This window comes from Thermobia domestica, chromosome 9, assembly GCF_964235325.1.
Source record: "Thermobia domestica chromosome 9, izTheDome1.hap1.1, whole genome shotgun sequence".
Taxonomy (NCBI): domain Eukaryota; kingdom Metazoa; phylum Arthropoda; class Insecta; order Zygentoma; family Lepismatidae; genus Thermobia; species Thermobia domestica.
This window is the reverse complement of record NC_137462.1, coordinates 43,172,976-43,194,533: the sequence shown is the minus strand read 5'-3', so window position 1 is coordinate 43,194,533 and position 21,558 is coordinate 43,172,976. Positions and strand designations below refer to the sequence as shown.

Here is a 21,558-nt window from a genome sequence, read left to right as displayed (position 1 = left end):
GGCGACGATTTCCACCTCCATCTCCTATCACAGAACTGGCCGACGCCCTGCACGAGGAATGGTGTAAAATTCCACTTGCTATCATTCACGACCTCTGCCTCCATCCCACGTCGCATCAAGGCTGTTCTGAAGGTGAAAGGTGGCCCGACACCATATTAATCTGGTAAGTTGCAATTTCGTTGAGGTGTTTCAATTTTTCTGATCACCATCTGTATATTGTAGTGCTAAAGAAAAGTAATGGCACTGATTTACTGTAGATCATGTACAATCTTAATGTAATTAGCAATTCATATTCCCTTACCGACCCACCAATATTCGCTGTTCATTTGTTTTCCCTGGTTTTCGAAGTCGTGAGCTGATATAGGACTTACAAATAGGTGTATTTCATTTGATTTATAAATATTATAATCAGAAAGGATCGGAATATATGATTAAGTTGTTGAAAAGGGAAACTCAAATAGCAAATAAAGATAAGAGAGAATCTTAGTTACATGAAAAGTGAAACATACACCAACCTATGCTTTATCTAGCGTAGGTATTGTTCGGAACCAAAAATGTGGATTTCATATCCATGCAATTAGGTTGAGAGTGGAAGCGATGAAATTACTTGACGCATCCATTAAGATTTCGGAAAGTGCACACTCCTGCGCCGTAGGCGCAAACTCCACGAGCTAATTTTCTGCCTTCGCTCTCTACAATGACCGAAGAGTAACTAAGCTAATCCTCATCCCAACATACCTACTATTTAGTGAGAGGTTACTAATTAGTAAGATTTAAGACATTAAGTGGTGATTTATGCTGAGAAAATTTTATAGTCATATCTCGCATGCCTCCCCTCAGCTTCATCTACACACATATTGCAAACGGAATACAGTAGACTCAAGAATATCCGGGCTAATGTGGCGGAAGGGCAGGCCGGATAACAAAAAAAGCCGGATAGGCCGGAGTACAGTCTACATGAAGCATACCCCAAGAACAATTGACGTATACAGTACCGTACAGTTATAAGCAGGTATAACTGAAGCGTACTGTATTGAGGTCCGTTACATATTGACGAAACAATGAACAAGGAGCAGAACGCTACTCTTTTCCTGTCACAACTTGTATTTTGCACATGACACGTAGGAGGATCGTAGCAAACGCCTGCTTCCAATGCCTTGGCAATGTTGCCAATGCAACGCCTTGCCTTCCTCAATTACGATACAAGAAAACTAGGCTGGATAGTACGGAAGTCGAATAGTCGTGAGCCGGATACTTATGAGTCTACTGCACATGTGAACTTCCTTAATTGGCATAGTTCGTTAAGTCAGTGGTTTTAACCAGTGTATCCCGAAACTTTAGACATCACGAAGCATTTAGTTAAAATCTATTTGGAGACATTACCAGTTAACGCCTCCAGAAGCATCAACACTTAAGATTTTAGTACTACATAGTCGGTACTTTATAGAAACTTATAGGCTTACACTAATATAGTCTATATTATTAATACAAAATATGCATTTATTCCGTTAACTCCGTGCCGTGTTTCTGACAATGAATTACGGATAGGTTAGGCTAGTTCAAGTTTGGTTTGGTTTAGTTTACTTAGTATGCCTACCTTGGTTTGATGAGACTGGGCTTATCGGAAATTAACCTAAAAACAAATATATCGTGATGTCGTTGGAGTTTAGTCAAGAAGGTTGCGAACCATTACCTTAAGTAAGCAAAACTTGTAATCGGTTGTGGGAATAGGACACGGTGACGAATTAATTAGATTTCGGAACGAAAATAATCAAAATTAAAAACTGAAAGAAAAAAATCTCAAAGTCGCGAAGTAAATAAATACACAAGATTGTTGCATCTTGATGATGTAATCCCTCACATTCAGGGACGTAATGAATCTCACACTCAGGGTGGAGTGTATACCTACTAAAAAATTTTTAGCATTGCGTCACTGATTACGATTTCATTTCAACGATTTCCTACAAAACATACTTTATACTCTATTATCTCAATATTCAAAAAAAAATTTTAATCTGCCTTTTAAAACTAAAATACGTAAATATTAAAAACTCAATTCTGTAAATATATAAGGTAAGTTGGCGAGGGAGATCGGGGTTCGCTTTCTGGTGGGAACAAATGTGATTCAGATTTCATGTTAAAACTGTAGGTCCATATTTCATATAGCCTCGCTGCTAGAACGGACGCTAAACTAAATAAATTCAGAAAATTCTTCTACTACTTTGTGGCATAAAAAAGAGAAAACTATGCTCGTAACATAACCTTAAATGAAATATAAGGGAATGATTTATACTAGCGTCATCACAGAGAAAACGCAACCTTCCCAGATGACCTAATGGGTAGCACATGTGACGTTGCACGTGATCCCTGCTTCGATCACTTTCACAATCACTCACTTTCATTAATCATCCGTCACCTTTAGTCTAAAGTGCATAATCCTGGGACATTAAGATAAAAATGATTTAACAAAATACATATAGTGTACATTATAATTACATTACATTACCAATCTTTCGCAATTAATAAACCAGAAGTCATTACACAAGCGTTGTTAGTAGTAAGTTTAGCGTCCAATTCAGGTCCGAGGCTATCTGAGACTTGGTTCTAGAGCTTTAACGTGGAATACGCATCACATGAGCTTCCACAAGATCCGAATGAACGGAGAGGGATGAGGAAGATTTCCCCTCTCCAAGTAATTTAATATTGTTCACTCTAAAGATAAACCGTATATAACTCTCAATCTTTGCCGTTACAGGGTACTAGTTTGAAGTGAGGTGATCCTGAACAAAAATTGACCTGATAGAGCATTTTCGTATTATGATTTATTACGATATTCGGCAAGGGTAAACACAGCAACAATGTGTTCGTCAGATAACTGCTACTTTTCCTGATGAAACCCCATCTCAGACAATTTACAGGTGGTTTCAGGAATTCACGTGTGGCCAGCTCAGCCTGACTGATCGGGATTGTGCAGGTCATTGTGCCAAAAAACGTTGCTGCTGTTCGTGAAATTATGAACACTGATCGGCATGTGACTTATCGCGAAATTCAGGAAATCTTAGGCATTGTTATGAGCCAAATACAAATAATATTGCACTATTATTTACGTGTGAAAAAACTTTGCACTCGTTGGATTCCACACAATTTAAGTCGCGCACAAAAGACGCCCGTGTGAAGTGGTGCAAAGTTATAACGAAACGGTTCAAGTCTGGATCATCTCGGTGTTTAACATTGGAGCAGGTGATGAAATTTGGATTTATACGTAAGAACCGGAAACAAAGCTGTGTGGGTGTTCCGCGAGAACCTAAACCAATCAAACTTGTTCAAGCACACTGTGCCTCCAAACAAACGATTGCATAAATTTCTGATAAATCAGGGCATATCGCAACTGTCCCACTGGAGAATCGCAGAACAGTCAATGCAGAATGGTACACAACCATATGCCTATCAGAAGTACTGAATGTGAGCAAACAGTTCAACCGCCGTATCATTCTGCATCACAACTATACCAGCTCGCACACAGCAGCTACCACAAGTGATTTTCTGGACCAGGAAAGCGAAGTCATGACATCCGGCTTATTTCCCTGATTTAGTTCCCAGTGATTTCTTTTTGTTCCCAACAATAAAGAACATGTTGCGTGAGAAGCGCTTTTGCACCTCCAGAAGAAGCCATCGAGGCATACAAACTGCAGGTTTCACAGATACCAACCTCGGAGTGGCCATACCTGTTTCAAGATTTGGTTTTATTGCATAAAAATGCACTGCTACTCAGGGGGAATACTTTCATAAAAAAAAAAAAAAAATTGCACTTTTATGTTCTTGTGTTCTATCATTTTCCCGAAACTTTCAGTGCAACCCTCGTATTGCATCACAGATATAAATAGCTTTGATTGTATATCTAGAAAAGTCACTCTCGTAAGAAGCTTCATTTGAACCCTTCGAGTTACTGCACCTCCCACCTGGATACAGCAGGGTAAACGTACAGTCTCAAGCAGGCCCGAAACCAGCCAAATATGTTTGGAGGGACCATGAATATATGGGGGGGTAAGTCATCAAAACTTACCTTACAAATATCTAAATTGTGTTTTCCGTATTGAGGTCTGGAGGGGCCACGAAAATTTTAGGGGGCCAGTTGCCCGCTAGCCCCCCTCTAGTTGCGGGCCTGGTCTAAAAACAAAACACTAGAATGTGCGCAACTGGGGATCAAAACACATTAAACGGAATAGGAGAAATAATTCAAGTGAATCAACGCTTAGCATAGCGAGTTTTTGCATATTAGTTGCTTTGTTAATACCTAATTCCTTCTAGAAATTGTGAAACAAAACTATGAAGAAAAAATAACCGAATGAATCTCAAGGAACCGGAATAATTTTCGACTGATTAAACTAGTTATAAATTCTATAACTTACTGTTCCGTTGAAGTTCTCAACTCCAGCAAGTAGCCCTACACAAAAGCCAAACTAGGGAATTAAAAATTAGTTTTCTTTTTTCATGTCGCACAGCTACGACTTTAGGCCAAAAGAGACTGATGATTGATAGAAGTAAACGCGTTTGTGGAAGTAACTTAATTTGTTTCCACCCTCCCACCGAGAATTGAACGAGGGGCCACGTTCCCCAAGGCCACACGGAAATCACTAGACCAGCGGGGAAGACTACTAAAAATACAATGTAACAATATATTTAATGTAAAGTAGAAATCAAATTAGTGTAAAGAATTGAGAAGGAATATTATTCTAAATGCCAACAGGGTATATAATTAGTATGCTATTTAACGCAGTTCATCTGAAATGGTGAGCTGTACACACCAATATCACGGAACGATTTTTATGACAGTGCCCTTAAACTATACCAACTAGAGAATTAGACCCAATTATCTTCGTGACATTAGGGAATGCAGGCAGGCGCATTAGCCCAGGTTGGGCATAGCTATAAAGAAAACACATGGAAACAAAGTAAAACATCTTTCAGTTTTACGTCCCGCTTGTAACCAGAGTGTTCTAGAAGGTAAAAACTGGGGGGATGCCCCGGGCTAGATCCGCCACTGCTTGTAACGTAATAAAATGTAATAATACAAGTAGTTGATTGATCAGATCTGGTTATACCGTGAACCACCACTCGTAAAACAACGAAAATACAGTTACCAACTGCAACTATGTGGTCTTCACGTTGCTGTTAGTAACCACATTATATCTTTACTATTACTTATCGATAATAACTGAATGTAACACGCTCTGTCTCATAACATCTATAGCATCTGTCCAAGTTAAAATTCAGTTGTTTTAAGTTTTTACCAGCCACAGAATATGAACCCAGTCCAATCCTACAAATGAAATCTTTAAGTTTTACGTCCCACGGTTATGCCGGTTAGGCTAAAGGAGACGGTGATAATGAGAGATGAGTGAAATGGTGGAATGAAGAAAGTGGGAGGAAACGGGAGAACCCCGAGAAAATCCACGAGCACGGTGTTTGTCCACCACAAGGTTCACTTGGCGGGGGGTGGGATCGAACCCGGGACCCCAAGCACCAGAGGTGAACGCTCTACCACTGAGCCACCGCGCCCCCTCCAATCCTACGAGTCTCACTGTGAAAAGTGAAATTAAAACTGCCTGGCATTCGAACCCACGTCAGGCATTTGTTTTAATGTCCGTTGCAGACTCTCGTGGCGGCTTGCGTGCATACCCATGGCTTTCAACTATGGTTTAATAATCAAATCAAGTGCGAAGACAAATACAAATCGCAAACACGCCAACTCTCCATATCAAGTTAACGCAGATGGGAAGGGAGGAATGTATACCTAAATTCCAAATTTCTGTATCCAAAATGATGAAAACATGTTTTAATTTTGAAAATTACGTTTTCTAGACCAAATATGAACTAACCAGAGATTTCAAGGAACCAGTTCGTCATAAGCTAGAACCATCGCACATCACTAACTATTCAAAATTATATTACTAATTTCTAGTATTTCAAACTACTAAGGCAAGGGAATGAGTTAATTTTTGTGGAAGCTAATTTGAGCTCACTTTACTTTCATATATACATACCAATAAGCTAAAAGTTTCAAGAAGGCCTGAAGATGGTCGAAAAGGGTTCTCAAGCCCTCCCCCCTGGCCTACATCTTAGCTACGGACATGACCGTGTTATACTACTCTATGTGAAGATACGTTCCTCTAACATAGGACATTTTTTCGATTACTTACGTAAAGAAAAAATATTTTATGCAACCTATATACACCTTTGAGTAATTTCAAAATGCTCCAAGATTTCAAATGACTTAATCCAAGAAGTTATGAAATGAGAGCTCGGACCACGGTGACTCAGTGGTAGAGTGGTCACTTCTGACGTCAGGGATTCCTCCCTGTTCAATCCTTGTTCCAAGGTTAAGTTCCATAAACTCCGTCGGTCCAGACCTACTATGTAAGTGAACGGGCAAAAATGCACTTTAAACAGAACATACATTGGAACCAATACTAAACAAAGCCCTGCGGGGTGTGTAACCCCGTTCGCTTGCTGTCACTCGCTTAGTTATATTTTGCTTAGTAACACTGGAGATCTTATATTTGCAGGATTGGGGTAGAAACTAAAAGATACCCAAAATCACTTGTTCTGCTCAAAGTGCACTCTTACCAGTGAACGAAAATTAAGCAAACCTAACCAAAATATATTTATACGTAATTATGCCAGTTTTTTTTTTTTTTTTTCATTTTTAATAGAACCACTGAATCGTAATAAAATAATCACCCTGGCTACTACTAACTAATCTTGACTCGCTATCGCTCACTTGGCATTACTATGTGAATTCGAATATTGAGCTTTGATAAAGAAAGTAACCATCCTGGGTACCAACTCTCGTTACTTATATGTGCGGACCAGCATTCTAGAACCTTCCCCGTAATTACTGTCAAAGTTGAAAAGCTGTTGGGGCTTAACGGAATAAATACACTATTCCCAAGTGCTTTGTGATGAACAAACACCATGCCCCTTTTTTCCTCAGAGTTCTCTCGTTTCCTCCCACTTTCGTTATTCCATCATAATCATTCATTTCATAATCAGTCTCCCTCAGCCCCAGTGCATAATCGTGGGACATTAAACGGATATAGTATACATGAAGCTGCATCAGTTCCCGAAGGAGCAGGACGCTCATACTTTTAGGGATTATTCATTATGTACGAACTCACAAAGGGGGTAACAAAGCGACTTTTATTTACTTATCGACTGATACGAAAATAAAAATGAACGTACCTGTACTTTATATCTGCATGTGTAGTGCCCTTATACTTTATCTATGACTATGTGTGTGGGGGGGAGGGGGCGTTTAACGCATATCGTATGTCTTGCGCACATGGACACTTCTCACTATTGCACTACGAAGAAAATTTATGATATTTCATGTAGAAGTGGTAATAGAACACAGAAGAAACGCAGATAAGGGGGTTCTCATGTATACTATTATACCCTACCCATTAAACTTTTTTTTTTTTTTTAATGAAAGATTAACATAGTCTACACAAACTGCTACTTCTACAAACATACCTTCATACATTTACGTAAATAAAAAAACAAACGAGCTTACGGAATCTCGCAGCACTGAGGTGAAAGTAAAACAAAACTAATTGAAATGTAAAATAGTAGATCTTCTAGTGCAGGAAAACCAACTTACTTGAAATCCTAGGTGAGTGACCACGATCAAAAACGCTTCCACTCTCCTTCTTATACTAATTTTGCACATCAAATGTCAAGCCAAGACGAAGCTAAGTCACTTCTATGCTACTGAATTCTGGGTAATACAAACATAATGACAACCCGCCCGCTAATGCTACCAATGAAAAAGATCCACCAGTTAGTAACCCCTACGGGCAATTTTACTATTGGGCAATGGAAATAAAAAAAATGCTTTTTACGTCAAGCAACTGATAGCAGACACTGATATATTATTTGTTTTTTCTGTTGTTTTTTTTAAACCTTTCAATACCCACGTATTTTTTCTGTAGTGGGACTGGGTTGTCAGTACACAAGATATACATGGAAAGATACAACACCGAGACTACATTAGACGTAGATCCGTAGCTTTAATTCAAACCACATTAGAGAGCACGGTGGCTTAGTGGTAGATCGCTTGTCTCTGTGGCGTGAGGTCCCTTGTTCGATCCTCGACCAAGTAAGTTTGTGGTGGGCAACATCGTGTGCGTGGGTTTTCTCGGGGTACTCCTTTTCCTCCAACATTCTCATTCCATCAATTCTTCCATCATTCACTTGCTTTGTTCATCGTCTCCCTTACCTTAGCGGACATAAGTACGGGACGTTAAACTGAAAGATTTCATTTCAATTCATTTCATTTCATTTTTCAAACCACAGTACCTACCATCGAGAATCAAACCTGGTCCTCTGCATAGGCAGCGAAGTTCTAACTACTTGGCCACGAGGAATCCCATCGATGTATGTTTGGTTTGGTCAACAACATATTTTCCTCTTTTACTTCTTTCTTTAGTGGTTGAATAATAATAATAATAATAATAATAATAATAATAATAATAATAATAATAATAATAATAATAATAATAATGAGTTCCTTCGTGGTTAAGCGGTTAGCGTACGCGCCTTTGGCGTGAGAAACCCGGATTCGATTCCTGCCAGGAGCTCATGTGGTTCGGATTCCACGATAATCAGTAGGTCCCGTCTCATATAGTCTCGCTGCTAAAAGGGACGTTAAACTCAAAATCAACTCAACTCAATAATAGTAATAACATACATCCAGAAATGCTTTAACGGTGGCTGCAAATCGGATGATTAATATGTATGCTTCATGTGCATAAAACAAAACCTAATAGATGACTAGTTAGCTTCCATGGGCACGTTGTACGTTACAGAAGGATCAATATTATAAACGTAATTTGGAAGATGGTATAAATATAAAGAAGAAGGCAACAATGTAAGCCTGGTATCTTATGCGTTCATCACAGGGATGATACTGCATTGTAATATACATGGAATATAGGAATAGTCTATAGTTGTTTTGAGACATCGGAGAACACCAGTATGTGACGTAAAATAAAGTGATAAACAATTCCGCTTTTTTCGCCTGTGATCAGTACTCCAACTAAGATTTTTTTAAAGAAAAAAAGATACATTGGTACGATGGCGTCAACTGCCGTGTCCCCGTACGAATCCTTCCATTTAACACAATGCTTCTTAACGAGTGCCGGGTACTAAGAGTTGTTCGAGACAGTTGTTCCAAAGCTAACGGTGGCGGCGACTGTTTTAGAGGAAGCAACTACAGTTGCCCCGTACAAAAGCTCCAATTTAAGCAATACTTCACAAGCAGTGACATAGCTCGGTGGTTGCGTGTTAAAAGGACATTAGAAGAACTAAAACGCTAAAATGACGTAATCGAATTTTCCGAAGAAATAAAATAAATTTCGATGATTTTTTCCAAACCAAACTTTGACTTTCCGCTGAATAAAATGAAATCTTTAAGTTTAACGCCCCACGGATATGCCGGTTAGGCTAAAGGAGACGGTAATAATGAGAAATGAGTGAAATGGTGAAATGAAGAAAGTGGGAGGAAACGGGAGAACAACGAGAAAACCCAAGAGCACGGTGTTTGTCCACCACAAAGTCCACACGGCGCGAGCTGAGATCGAACCAGGGTCCCCAAGCACCGGAGGTGAACACTCTACCACTGATCCCTCCTCCCCGCTGAATAAAGTCGAAGTCACTACTCCAAAAATGAAATTAAATGAAATCTCTAAGTTTTACATCCCACGGTTATGCTGGCTAGGCTAAAGGAGACAGTGATGATGAGAGATGAGTGAAATGGTGGAATGAAGAAAGTGGGAGGAAACGGGAGAACCCCGAGAAAAAACATGAACACATTTGTCCACCACAAAGCTCACTTGGCGCGAGTTGGGATCGAACCAAAGACCCCATGCACCAGAGGTAAACGCCCTACCACTAACCCATCATGGCCTCTATTAATAAAATTGCAAACCTTTATTCATGTTATAAGTGTACAGCATACAGTACATATATACATTGTATTATTTATACCTTTTATAAACCATGAGTTGTGAATAATGCCACGGACCTTCTAACGTCGTAAATATATTTCACGTGAATTACTTTTCTATATTGAAAGTATTTATGACGAAAACCTATCAACATAATATTTTCAGATTTGAAACGTCCAAAACTGGAATGTTACGCGCTTAAAAGTAGGTCAGATAAGCTAGCAAATTTGCATGCATAGTAAAACTAAGTAAAGTTGACTGATAATAATTTCCGCCCCCTCACATTTGGTGCTTTAACTCTCTGTGCTACTCGCCTGTTTTCACAAATTGATTCCCTCTCTTCACAGTGTTTCACGAAACAAATCTTGGACTCGGTAGAATTCTCACCTCTGACGCGTTGGGTCCATGGGTCGATTCCAGCTACTGTCAAGTGAGCTTATGGTGGGCAAACACTGTGTGCGTGATTACTCTTTAAGATTCTCCCGTTCCATCCCACTTTCTTTTTGCAACCAATATCACCTATCTCATCATCACCTTGGTGGATAATCGCAGGACGTTAAAAAAAAGCTTTTGTGAAAATATTCTAGCAAAAATGGCTAACAGTCTTTTAGACTACACGAAGTCGCTATTCGCGCTGAAAGCGGTTTCTAAGCAAACATGTTATGAAGTTATGAGATTTACTGTGTTATGTTATAGTAAATCTCCTCCGAGGAAGGGACCGTCTAAAAAGAAATAAATAAACACAACATTTACTTTGTGCACCTTGAAATGTAGAAAAAGTTTATACGCGCCAATGTTCAAAGAATTCTCAAAATTCAGATTCGCCCATTCCTTTCTTCTTAACTAACGGGTTACAATAGGAAGATTTGCAACCAGAAGTCACGTTAACATGTTAGTGATTTATTAAGCTTAAAGCGAGTTATACTAAAGTAATCGGTAATTAAAGTAATATTTAAGTAATGTTATACTTAACTATTGTACTTACTCAGGCTCTTGTTTCCTTCCTTTGTTCTTTTTACCTGTAAACAAATCTCGTTCAGTAAATGACTCTTCTTCTTCTTCTTGTTCTTCTTCACCAATTTAATGCCCGAGGCAACAAATATCGTTGGATAGTTAGTAAATATATGAAGCGTATAATAAATTAATAAGATCGTGTTACGTAGTAAAGTATTAAAAGTATAAGGTAGAAGATATAAAATGAGGGGTGTTACAACCTCCACACCGTGACACGATATGCATAAACCGACTCGCAAGAAAACGACAGTTGTTCTTTGTTCAATGACGTCACTCATGATGAAAGAAAGAACTGTCCATGGGTGGTCAGAATCTCACATACAGACGGATGTATGAAATATATAGCTGACGTATATAATATACGTATACATATGTAATATACGGAAGTTTGTTCGATGTCAGACATCCTGCAGCGACATGATGTAATATCTAAGTGAGAAAAAGGCAGTAGTTATGTAGTATATGGATAACGTATGCTCCATACAGATTTCCGTACTAAACGTAAGGATTCCATATATTTGTACAACATACCGCTGTCCGGATAACGGATTTTTCTCAGTGCACAAACAAGAGCCCGCAAGCTGTATGACAACATCGTAAAGTCACCAGAGCGATGTGTGTTGATGGACGATGAAACGTACGTAAAAGAGGACTCAAAAACACTTCTAGGACTCCAATATTATACTGCACGCAATGCTGGGGATGTATGTACTGCACAGAGGTACGTTGACGTGGAAAAATTTTCGAAAAAAGCACTGGTATGGCAGGCAATCTGCTCCTGTGGTTTGCGCTCCGGTATTTTTTATGCAGAATCCACCATAAACTCAGCAGTGTACCGAAAGGAATGTCTACAAAAAAAGACTGCTGCCATTGTATAAAACGCATGCAATCTCCCCTTGTTTTGGCCCGACTTAGCAACAGTACACTATGCTGAGACGACAGTACGGTGGTTCAATGAACAGAACATCGAGTTTGTAGGGAGACACATGAATCCACCAAACTGCCCACAACTCTGTCCAATCGAAAGATATTGGGCAATTGCCAAACGCAACTTCCGAAAGAATGATACACCAGTGCTCAACATGGCAGACTTCAAGAGAAACTAAGCTGCAGCATCGAGGAAATGCACCGTCGAGACTGTGCAACGGTTAATGGCTGGAATTAAACAGAAACTACGTTCATATGTACGACGGGACATGTAAGTTGTATTTTCTTTGTCGTGTAGATACATAGAGGTTCTCTATTAATAAAAATGTGGGTTTGCTTCACTTTTTATTTTTTCTTCTGACTTTCCTGATATATGCAATGTTGCTAACTACTTTTCGATACACTCCTTAATATGTAAAGTTGCAGCTTCAGGTAGAATCTTGACCATTGTAAAACACTTAATGTTGTCCCGCCGGGAATCGAACCTGGGAACCTGTACAGCAAAGACCCACACATCCACTAAACCAGTGACGAGTGCAAGTCAACTAGAATATGAAAACCGCTACACTTTGGAGTGATAAGCACAGAATAGGATAGCACGTATGATGGCCTTAGTATTAGATTGCAGGAAACAAAATATGTATCTTTTCTTAAAATTGGAAACAACACGACTGACACATTCTGCAATATGATGAAAATGATAATTACACACTGTGCCGTTATTTAATCATAGACCTACCATAATTAAATGTAACATCGTTCTACTTATTTGGCTTACTTTAATCTTGATCAAGTCTAATGAAATAAAAGAAGTAGTATTTTTTATAAGTTTTTCAACCATTGTTATTAGTAGGACAATCCAAAAGCATAATAGCAATTTACACATATGGTTGGTACCCTTAGACAACATGGTTGTGGTTGTCTAAGGGTCTAGAAGAAACTAATTTTAAAAGCATAATAAAGCATAGTTTTAGAAAATAAAGCATAAAGCATAATTTAAAATATACAGTGAAAGTCATAAGTATTCGTACACCGACTGCAAGCTATGATTAAATGCTTTTAGCTCCGACTTTGTTGGAGATAGAGCATTGAAACAAAAGGCATTGCATTTCCCATTAATTTCTTTATTATGTACAAAATAAACGTTCCGTGAATGCGAAAACATAGACACATAATGGCAAAAGAAACCAAAATGAACATGGTTTTGATATGTCAAAAGTATTCGTACACTGAAATTAAAAACAAAAATGTCCAACTGTTCGATCTGTTGTTCACGCCCTCTGGCGGTTAGAACGCCCTCTGGTGTTTTGCAAAGCTAAACACTACCACAGGACAGCGAAACATCAATCAAGATCAAAGATTGATTCAAGACGAAAGACATAATGGGTCGAAAAGGGACAGAGACAACAGAAGTAGAAAGAAAAATAATTATAAGGCTTCATAACGACTGCAAATCCTTACGGGAGATATCAGATATTATCGGAAGACCAAATTCGACCGTGTAATCAGTCATAGATCGAAACTGCGAACAAATACAGTCAAAAACATGCTGCGAAGTGGACGTCCATTGAAGAGAACTAGACGATGTGCGCGTAATGAAGAACCCAAGAGTCAGTGCTCCGCATATAGTGGCAGAGGGAGCCAAATCAGGTATATCAGTTTCAGAAAGCACTGTGCGTCGTGCTTTCAACAAACAAGGATATAATGGGCGTGTTGCTCGAAAGAATTTTTTTGTTTCCGAAGTGAATAGGAAGAAGCGTCTCCAGTTTGCAAAAGCTTACGTGAACAAAGATGTGGCTTTGTGGGACAAAGTGGTATTCTCAGACGAGAGTAAACTTAATGTTTTTGGTTCCGACGGTAGACAAATGGTGTGGCGGAAGACAAATAAAGAGATGGACCCGAAAAATCTGCGGCCAACCGTCAAGCATGGAGGTGGGAGAGTGCTAGTTTGGGGGTGCACGAGTGTTTCGGGAGTGGGAGAGCTGACAATTATCGACGGTACTATGGATCAGCATATGTACATTGACATCTTGAAGAAAAATTTACGTCCTAGAGCTGAGCAAATGGGCCTGCAAGATAACTTTATATTTCAACAGGACAATGATCGCAAACATATGGCACACAATACAAAGTTCTGGTTACTGTACAATGTGCCAAAGCAACTGGCCACTCCTCCTCAATCGCCTGACCTCAATCAGGGGCGTCGTTAAGGGGGGGTAAAGGGGGGGAGCCTCCCCCCCCAAAGTTACCAATCGCTTGACAAGTTGGCAAATTAAAATACATAGTTGGCAATTTGAAGAATGCCGTTTTGTTCAATTGACTTATTCGGTTTAACATTTTCTTGGTAGCCAGTTGCTGTAAAACATTATCAGTTCTTTTATAGACTTGGCATAAATTTTGTGTAGTTACCTATCTTGAAATAAATTGATTTATTCGTTTATAGCTTCTTTACTTGTTGCAAATGATTACACTTCACTTTTCTTCATTTGATATTCGTAAACATTTTGAAGAATCTTTAATGAAAATCGGGAATTGTACCACTGACAAAAGCAGAATAGAGTTGGCATGCAAAGACAGACAGAAGAGGCGTTTCGGTGGCAAGTAGAGAATTGACGCAAAAGCATTTGATACAAGAGCGTATACAAGGCAACAGGTAGTGACTGGAAGAATTGATATTAATAAAACAAGAACTAGGCAGTGACTGGTTAGTACTAAGCCTACCATTTGTCCCGTATAAAACGGGACAGTCCCGAATTTGGGCCCGAGAATACCGCTTCCCAATAAATTTATTCGGGACAGACAAATGTCCCATATTTTAATTCAATCCCATTTCTCCTATCAATATAAGCTTATTCGAAAAGTAATGAAGTGGCTGGGATAATGTGAATGAACGATAAAGTGTAGCATGTAACAGTTTTCACAATACCCTGTGAACTGTATTTTCACAATACCCTGTATTATACTGTTATTCATAACCAGAGGTACAGTTTATTGGATTTTGTTGGAAAGTTTTTGGGGGGAAGGGGATCTAAGATGTCCCGTATTCCCATGAAGAAAACATGACAGGTTTATTAGTATAAACCTTTTACTATGTATAGTACGTGAATTTGACAAATTTAAGAGTTTCTTTCTAATTGTAAAGTGTCAAAGGGAAGTATATTTTGATACGAGAGTGAATATATTTTGTATTGTGTAACCGTGTATGCTTTGTGTGTGAATAAACCTTTCGCTTTGAAACAAAAGGTGATCATATTAATATAGAGGACAAGAATAGCTTATTTCAGTTCTGTTTTGCAGTAAGACTTTCTATTTACAGGGCTTTTCGAGTAGGGAGAACTGAACAAAAGTGTGTTTTGGAAATGCTATCATCAGTGCCTTGCATAACGGGGGGCGATAGCTCCGGGCTCCGAAGAAAGGGGGCGCAAAATTGGGGAGTAAAATGAAAAAAGAGAATGAAAGAAAAAGAGAGACAGGAAAAATTATTTGGAATACAACTAGTATGTACTTAAATCCTCTTTCTGCTTTAGGAAATGGTCCTATAATGTTACTCATGTTAGGAAAATATATGTGCACATATATAAAATGGAAGGAAAAAAGTAATAAAAGGTGTTCAAAATCAAGGAAAAGCAGGGTTTATTTTTGAAAATTTTATTACGCTTCGCGCCAACCATGGTGGCGCTTCGCGGATGATCTGTCGCCCTAACTCATATGTACGAGGACGCTGTCGTATACTCTCGCCCCGGCTGCTGATTTTCCATCCCACGGCACAGGGGGGCACAGTAGGTTTCTGGAAATGTTCGATGGACGAAAGCTACAATGGATGAGTCAAGTCGTTCTGTCTCTTCCGCTATGAACCTAAGTGCATGATTCCAAAAGTCACATTTTGGGGGGCCAAACAATACGTCTGCTGGGTGAAAGCATAGACCGGTGTGTGTTTCACTTCATTTTCATATAAATGTGTTGCCTTTCCTACTTTATTTTTAATCACGTAGTTGGTTCTTTCGGAAAGTAAAACAAAAATTGCAATTCTTCCTTTCTTTATAGTATTTATAAGTCAAAGCATTACGTAATCATTGTATGTTACTTATGTAGCTCATGGGGGAGCAAGCGAGGCACGTGCCCCGGGCTTGCGGTTGGAGGGGCGCCTAAAAGGGAGGTTATATATTAGTATTTTTCTTGCCGGTATTTAATAATTTTCATCAGAGTGCGAAATTATGAAATCGAAGTGGGAGGAGACTGGAGGACAGAAGAGAAAAAAACTCTCCGCATTTCTGGTGAGGACTGACTGGTGCAGACTATCAAAACTAGCCATAAGTTGTCAAATTAACAGTTGTGCATCGTGGGAGATGATAGTGATTCTGAGTTGAGGTGTGAAATTTTACTCGGAACAGGGGGCTGTTCGTATTCGTATCTCAGATGGGGCACGGAATGGGGAATATGAAAATAAGGTTGCTGTGAAGTTTTCCGCAGGGTTGGTAAAAGTGAGACTAAGATTTTCGAAACACTTGATATATATATATATATATATATATATATATATATATATATATATATATATATATATATATATATCAAAACTTGGGATTTTTAAAATCAAGACTTGGCAATTCAAGTTTCATCCCCCCCAATCTTGTAATGCTCGCTACGCCGCTGACCTCAATCCGATTGAGCATTTATGGCACTTACTCGAAAAGAATCTCCGCAAGCGCAGCATTACGAGTAAACGTTCTTTGCAAACTGCACTCGAAGAGAAATGGGCTTCTATAACAGTTGAAGATACGCAACGTTTGGTGCACTCGATGCTGAAGCGCCTTCTAGCTGTAATTAGGGCCAAAGGGAAACCAACCAAGTATTGAATCATGCGCAATAATGTTCTTTCTGAACGTTTCGTAAGTGTACGAATACTTTTGGCACATCAAAATCATGTTCATTTTTGTTTCTTTTGCTATTATTTATCTATGTTTTCGCATTCACAGAACGTTTGTTTTGTAAATAATAAATAACTTAATGGATAATGCAGTGCCGTTTGTTTCAATGCTCTATCTCCAACAAGGTCGGAGCTATGGGCATTTAATCATAGCTTGCATTCGGTGTACGAATACTTATGACTTTCACTGTATAGCACAATTGTTGGAAAATTCTATTAGAACAATTCTTGGAAAATTCTGTTTAGCTGCAAGTTTAACATACTGTTAATATATTTTTTTTTAAACAATATTTACAATGCAAAATCTTTGAGAACATAACAATCCAATAATGAAAAGCTTATTTTTATTTCTGTATACTCTTCGGTGTAATGCTTTAAAGTGGAGAAAAGAAAAGAAACAAGGAAAAGAAAAAAGAAAACTTTCCGCCAAAAATGAATAAACAATACTTTAGTTCTGAGCATGGGCGTGCATAAGAACACACTATATTGTTATGTGTAGCTCTAGAACTTGAGCACTTTCTGCACTTTTTGGTGGCATCTTTTACTTTCCCTTTCTGTATATATGCATCTCTAAGGCGCACACAAGTGATAGAAAAAAAAAAAAACTGACTCGAGTGAAGGATCTTTCTTTACAGTGCATTAAGCAGAAAGTTCATTAAATATGAAAGAAACTGGTTGCACAGTTATTAGTTAAAGTTAAATGTTGCGAAGATTGATTTTAAGCAATATATTTCCGTACTGACACTTTTGGTGGGAAGTAATTGTTCCTTTTGTTCCCTAAATAACGCCTCTGCTCATAATCAGCTCCCACAGAGTGTAATGGCTTAATGTTTCTTACGTACTTTAAATAGTAGCTAGTGACAAATATTCGTACCCCTCTGAAGTGGTACTGTCTGCAAGGAGGAGCGATTTTATTTTCTTTTTCAGAAGAAAGATGACAAATCAGGAAGTCTCTTGACTGATTACGTACTCGGGTTAGTTGTACGTGATATTCATTTTTAATATAATAGTTTTGAATCGAAAACACTCCCACGTGCTGACGCCCACATCATCATAATTCTCCCTCTGTAGGGACAGCGTCGAGAGCAAAACGTAGATTCTTTACTCCTCCGCGTCTCAATATAGAAGCTGATTCTACAAAAGATATTGATTTTCAGGCGCAAAAGAATCACACACGCCTCCGCCATGCCATCTCTCACAAGTCATGAAACAAGCTGAGGACGGTGAACGTTTCTAGAAATGTGAGAACGAACTTTGAATACCTTGATATTCTTCGCAGTTCAATGACTTCTCCGTGTTGGATTATCAAAGAAGATAAAGCATTTGCGTTCCTTCAGTTAAAAGGGGTGTCACGTACCTGGATATATTTGGAACTTCATTTCTCTATCGTACGTTACCTGGGTTATCTCGTAGCAAGCACGTCATTTGGGGATTGCTTCACCAGAGTTTGTTTATATATATATATATATATATATATATATATATATATATATATATATATATATATATATATATATATATATATATATATATATGTGTGTGTGTGTGTGTGTGTGTGTGTGTGTGTGTGATTAAAGGTGTTTGATTAAAGTTTAATGTTGCTTTCAGCAGCGAGGATATAATGAGTCGTCGACCTACAGCTGAACGTGGAATCCGGACCATATGAACTCCCACCGGGAATCGAACCCGGATCTCCTACGCCAAAGATTCGGGTTCGATTCCCGGTGGGAATTTATGTGGTCCGGATTTCACGTTTAGCTGTGGAACTCGGAGAGACACGAATTGAACTATGGTCCGATCTGACTGAAACAGAACCATGATCCGGAGATGAAACGTTGTCATACTCTTGGGGAGAACTGTGAGGCTGCTAATGCATTTCTAACAAACGTGATTCTCTTCTTTCTCACAGCCTTTTCATTAAATGTAACTTCCTTTCTCCCTTGTTGTTTGCATCTGTGTATGTCAAACATGGCACTGAAAAATAACTACAAAGTTTATAAGAGAACAAATGCGTCAGAATCACAGAAAATATAAGCTACAAGTTTCTCTTACGAAAAATCGTCAAAGTTTAATCGATCTCTAAAACTTCTAAAATATATAAAAGATACCGCTGAACCCAAACAATGTTTTGTTAGTTCTTATTGCATAGGCTATGTTCAAAAACCACTTATGTGAAAGTAATAATCATGAACTGCCCAGAGAAAAGTCATGACCCAGAGACCTATGACCCATTCCATCGCTGACCTATTAGGACACACTCTTTGATCAAAGTGACATGATAAGAATCCAGTTTGAGATAGGTACTAACTACATTCTAAAATTTATTTCAAACGGGTCAGCCGTTTTCCCGCGATACGATCACAAACAACAGATAACGTCGATTTTGGACGTGTTACTTTCCACCCCTTCTCATCTCCATGCCGGTAGTGACTGAACTTGGACTTAAAGATCGTAGGAAAGTCATTATCCATCTCAGCGAGTCCGAAGACTATGGGGGGCCCGTTTTCTCAGTGGTAGAGTGCTTACCTCTGGTGGGTGGTGTCCCTGGTTCAATACCTGGCCAAGTAAGTTTGTGGTGGACATCATGTCCGTGGGTTCTCTCGGGATACTCTCATTTTCTCCCACTTTCTCATTCCACCAATTCTTCCATCAGCATTCACTTGCTTTATCATCGTCTCCCTTATCCTGAAAGATTACATTTCATTTTTTTACGAAAACTATGGATAGGAAACATATCTGTAGTATTAGATTACTTTTATATATCATCCTTCCCACTCCCCCTAGGGGTGACTTACTCCCACAGTATTTCTTCCAAAGTATAAATTACATATATATATCAAGTTGGATTGAAATTGCTCGAGGTGTTCCAGAGGTATGTTGGAACATATTTTCATAAATTTTTATATATATACTAGCTGAAATGTCAGTTATTCACACGTGAAGAATAATGTTTATGCAACATATTTGAAAATAAAGAAATAAGTTGAATGAATAAGGAAGAGCAACGCCTTCATGCTTTTATTTTAAATGTCCGTTGTCCAGCTACCCCTTATAATCACATTGAGTATTTATAAAATTATAGACGATTTTTTTTTCGTTATATTCACTAGTAGCTGAAATACCTGATCTTTGCACGGGGAGAATAGATTTGTGGATCATATTTCAATCCATCCCCTCTTCCATAGCATACGGTACGTATTTCAATAAAGGTGTTACCCTGTTGTGCAGGCAACCAATATTGTTGTAAGCTACGAAGTGTTGCCTAGCCTGTTAGGGAATGTTGTTATCTCTCTTCTACCCCATCTCTAGGAGTGTATTGCCCGCACATTTTTTTTTTAAGTTTGTAAGTCATGTATGAACCAAGTTTGGTTGAAATTGCTCCAGGCATTCCAGAGTTGTGCTGGAACATACATACATTTGTATGTAGATATAATAATAATAATAATAATAATAATAATAATAATAATAATAATAATAATAATAATAATAATAATAATAATAATAATAATAATAATAGTGGGAGAGTATTAGTACGGAAAATTGAAGAAATAATTTTTTTTTTTACGTATTCAAAGTTTCGGACCTAAAAGTAACGCGTTACTTTCGAAGTAGGGTAACAGTTACTTTTGGGGGTGCAAGTAACGCGTTACATTTTAAGGAAAAGTAAAGTAACTTGTAACGCGTTACATTTTGACAAGTAACTTACCCAACACTGCTTATACTCTCGAATTTCTTTTCTTCCTCTCTTCTTTAGCTGTATTTTAAGTTATGACCAATATATATGATGAAACTAGTTTCTGTGCTCCTGTGACAGATGTCTAGTCTATAGTTATAAAATTCTATGAGATATGATCAAAGCGCGTCGTTGGCGTTCTTGACACACAAAAGAAAACACGACCGATATGCCTTACAAATGAACTAAAATAATTCAGCATTTGAAACAAAATACAGTGGTTGAACTTGTGATTTCGACAATACGGTGTATAAATACCATCCAGAGATCCTTCGATAACTTGAGGCCTTATTCAGTAATGGTTTGCGTTTTAGTTTGTAGTAATACGTATAATAATTATGATTGCTTTTTGCATGGTTTTCATTGCGCTGCGCTCCGCAAATGTTGCGAAAGGTAGTTCGGAATGAAGTCCTAGGACTTCGATACCGTAAACTTTTGATGTTTTTTTTTTTTTTTTTTTCGAAAATTAAATTTCATAAAACGGATAATAGTAAATATTTCTCAACTTCGACAGATTATCCGTAATTTACTACGTCATTAATATTATATGTAGTGACGCTTTTCCTATTGGTTTATAATTATTTAGTTGCTCTAACCTCGAGTAGAAAATGCCAATCTACATCCGCTTGCCCTGAGAAAAAATCCGTTCTCCAGAAAGCGGTACAGTGTACAAATATACGGAATCCTCTTGCTTACTACAGAAATCACTACGGAAAATATGTTATCCGTATGCTAAAAAAGTTACCGCTCTTAGGATGTGTGATATCTAACAGTCTTCCTTATCTTACATACATATTGTATGTTACCTTCGTCAGCCATATGTTATATACGTCCATTTGTATGTGAGATCCTGACCGCCTATATTGTTTCATACGGAAAGTACGTACAGATGGAACCAGGAGCGGATTAAGGGCGGAGTCAATGGAGCCCAGGCTCCAAGGCCTCCAGGC

The 21,558-nt window shown here is 38.4% G+C and overlaps 1 protein-coding gene and 1 long non-coding RNA gene across 9 annotated transcripts in view; one reads left to right on the top strand and one right to left on the bottom strand.

Moving 5' to 3' along the window:
- Positions 1 to 11,314, bottom strand: part of LOC145694615 (uncharacterized) — a 33,368-nt gene extending 22,054 nt beyond the window's left edge. For 3 of the 7 annotated variants that reach the window (XM_081771011.1, XM_081771012.1, XM_081771016.1), the window contains exon 1: positions 7,661 to 7,744. In XM_081771011.1, the coding sequence (XP_081627137.1) occupies positions 7,661 to 7,729 (69 nt within the window). In that variant the 5' untranslated portion in view covers positions 7,730 to 7,744. Of the gene's footprint in view, positions 1 to 7,533; positions 7,559 to 7,660; positions 7,745 to 10,992 lie in introns of those variants that run through there. The other 4 variants (XM_081771010.1, XM_081771014.1, XM_081771015.1 and 1 more) reach the window with 3 other exon arrangements.
- Positions 1 to 21,558, top strand: part of LOC145694617 (uncharacterized) — a 122,985-nt gene that overhangs the window by 81,464 nt on the left and 19,963 nt on the right. The gene's annotated exons all lie outside the window — the stretch shown is intronic.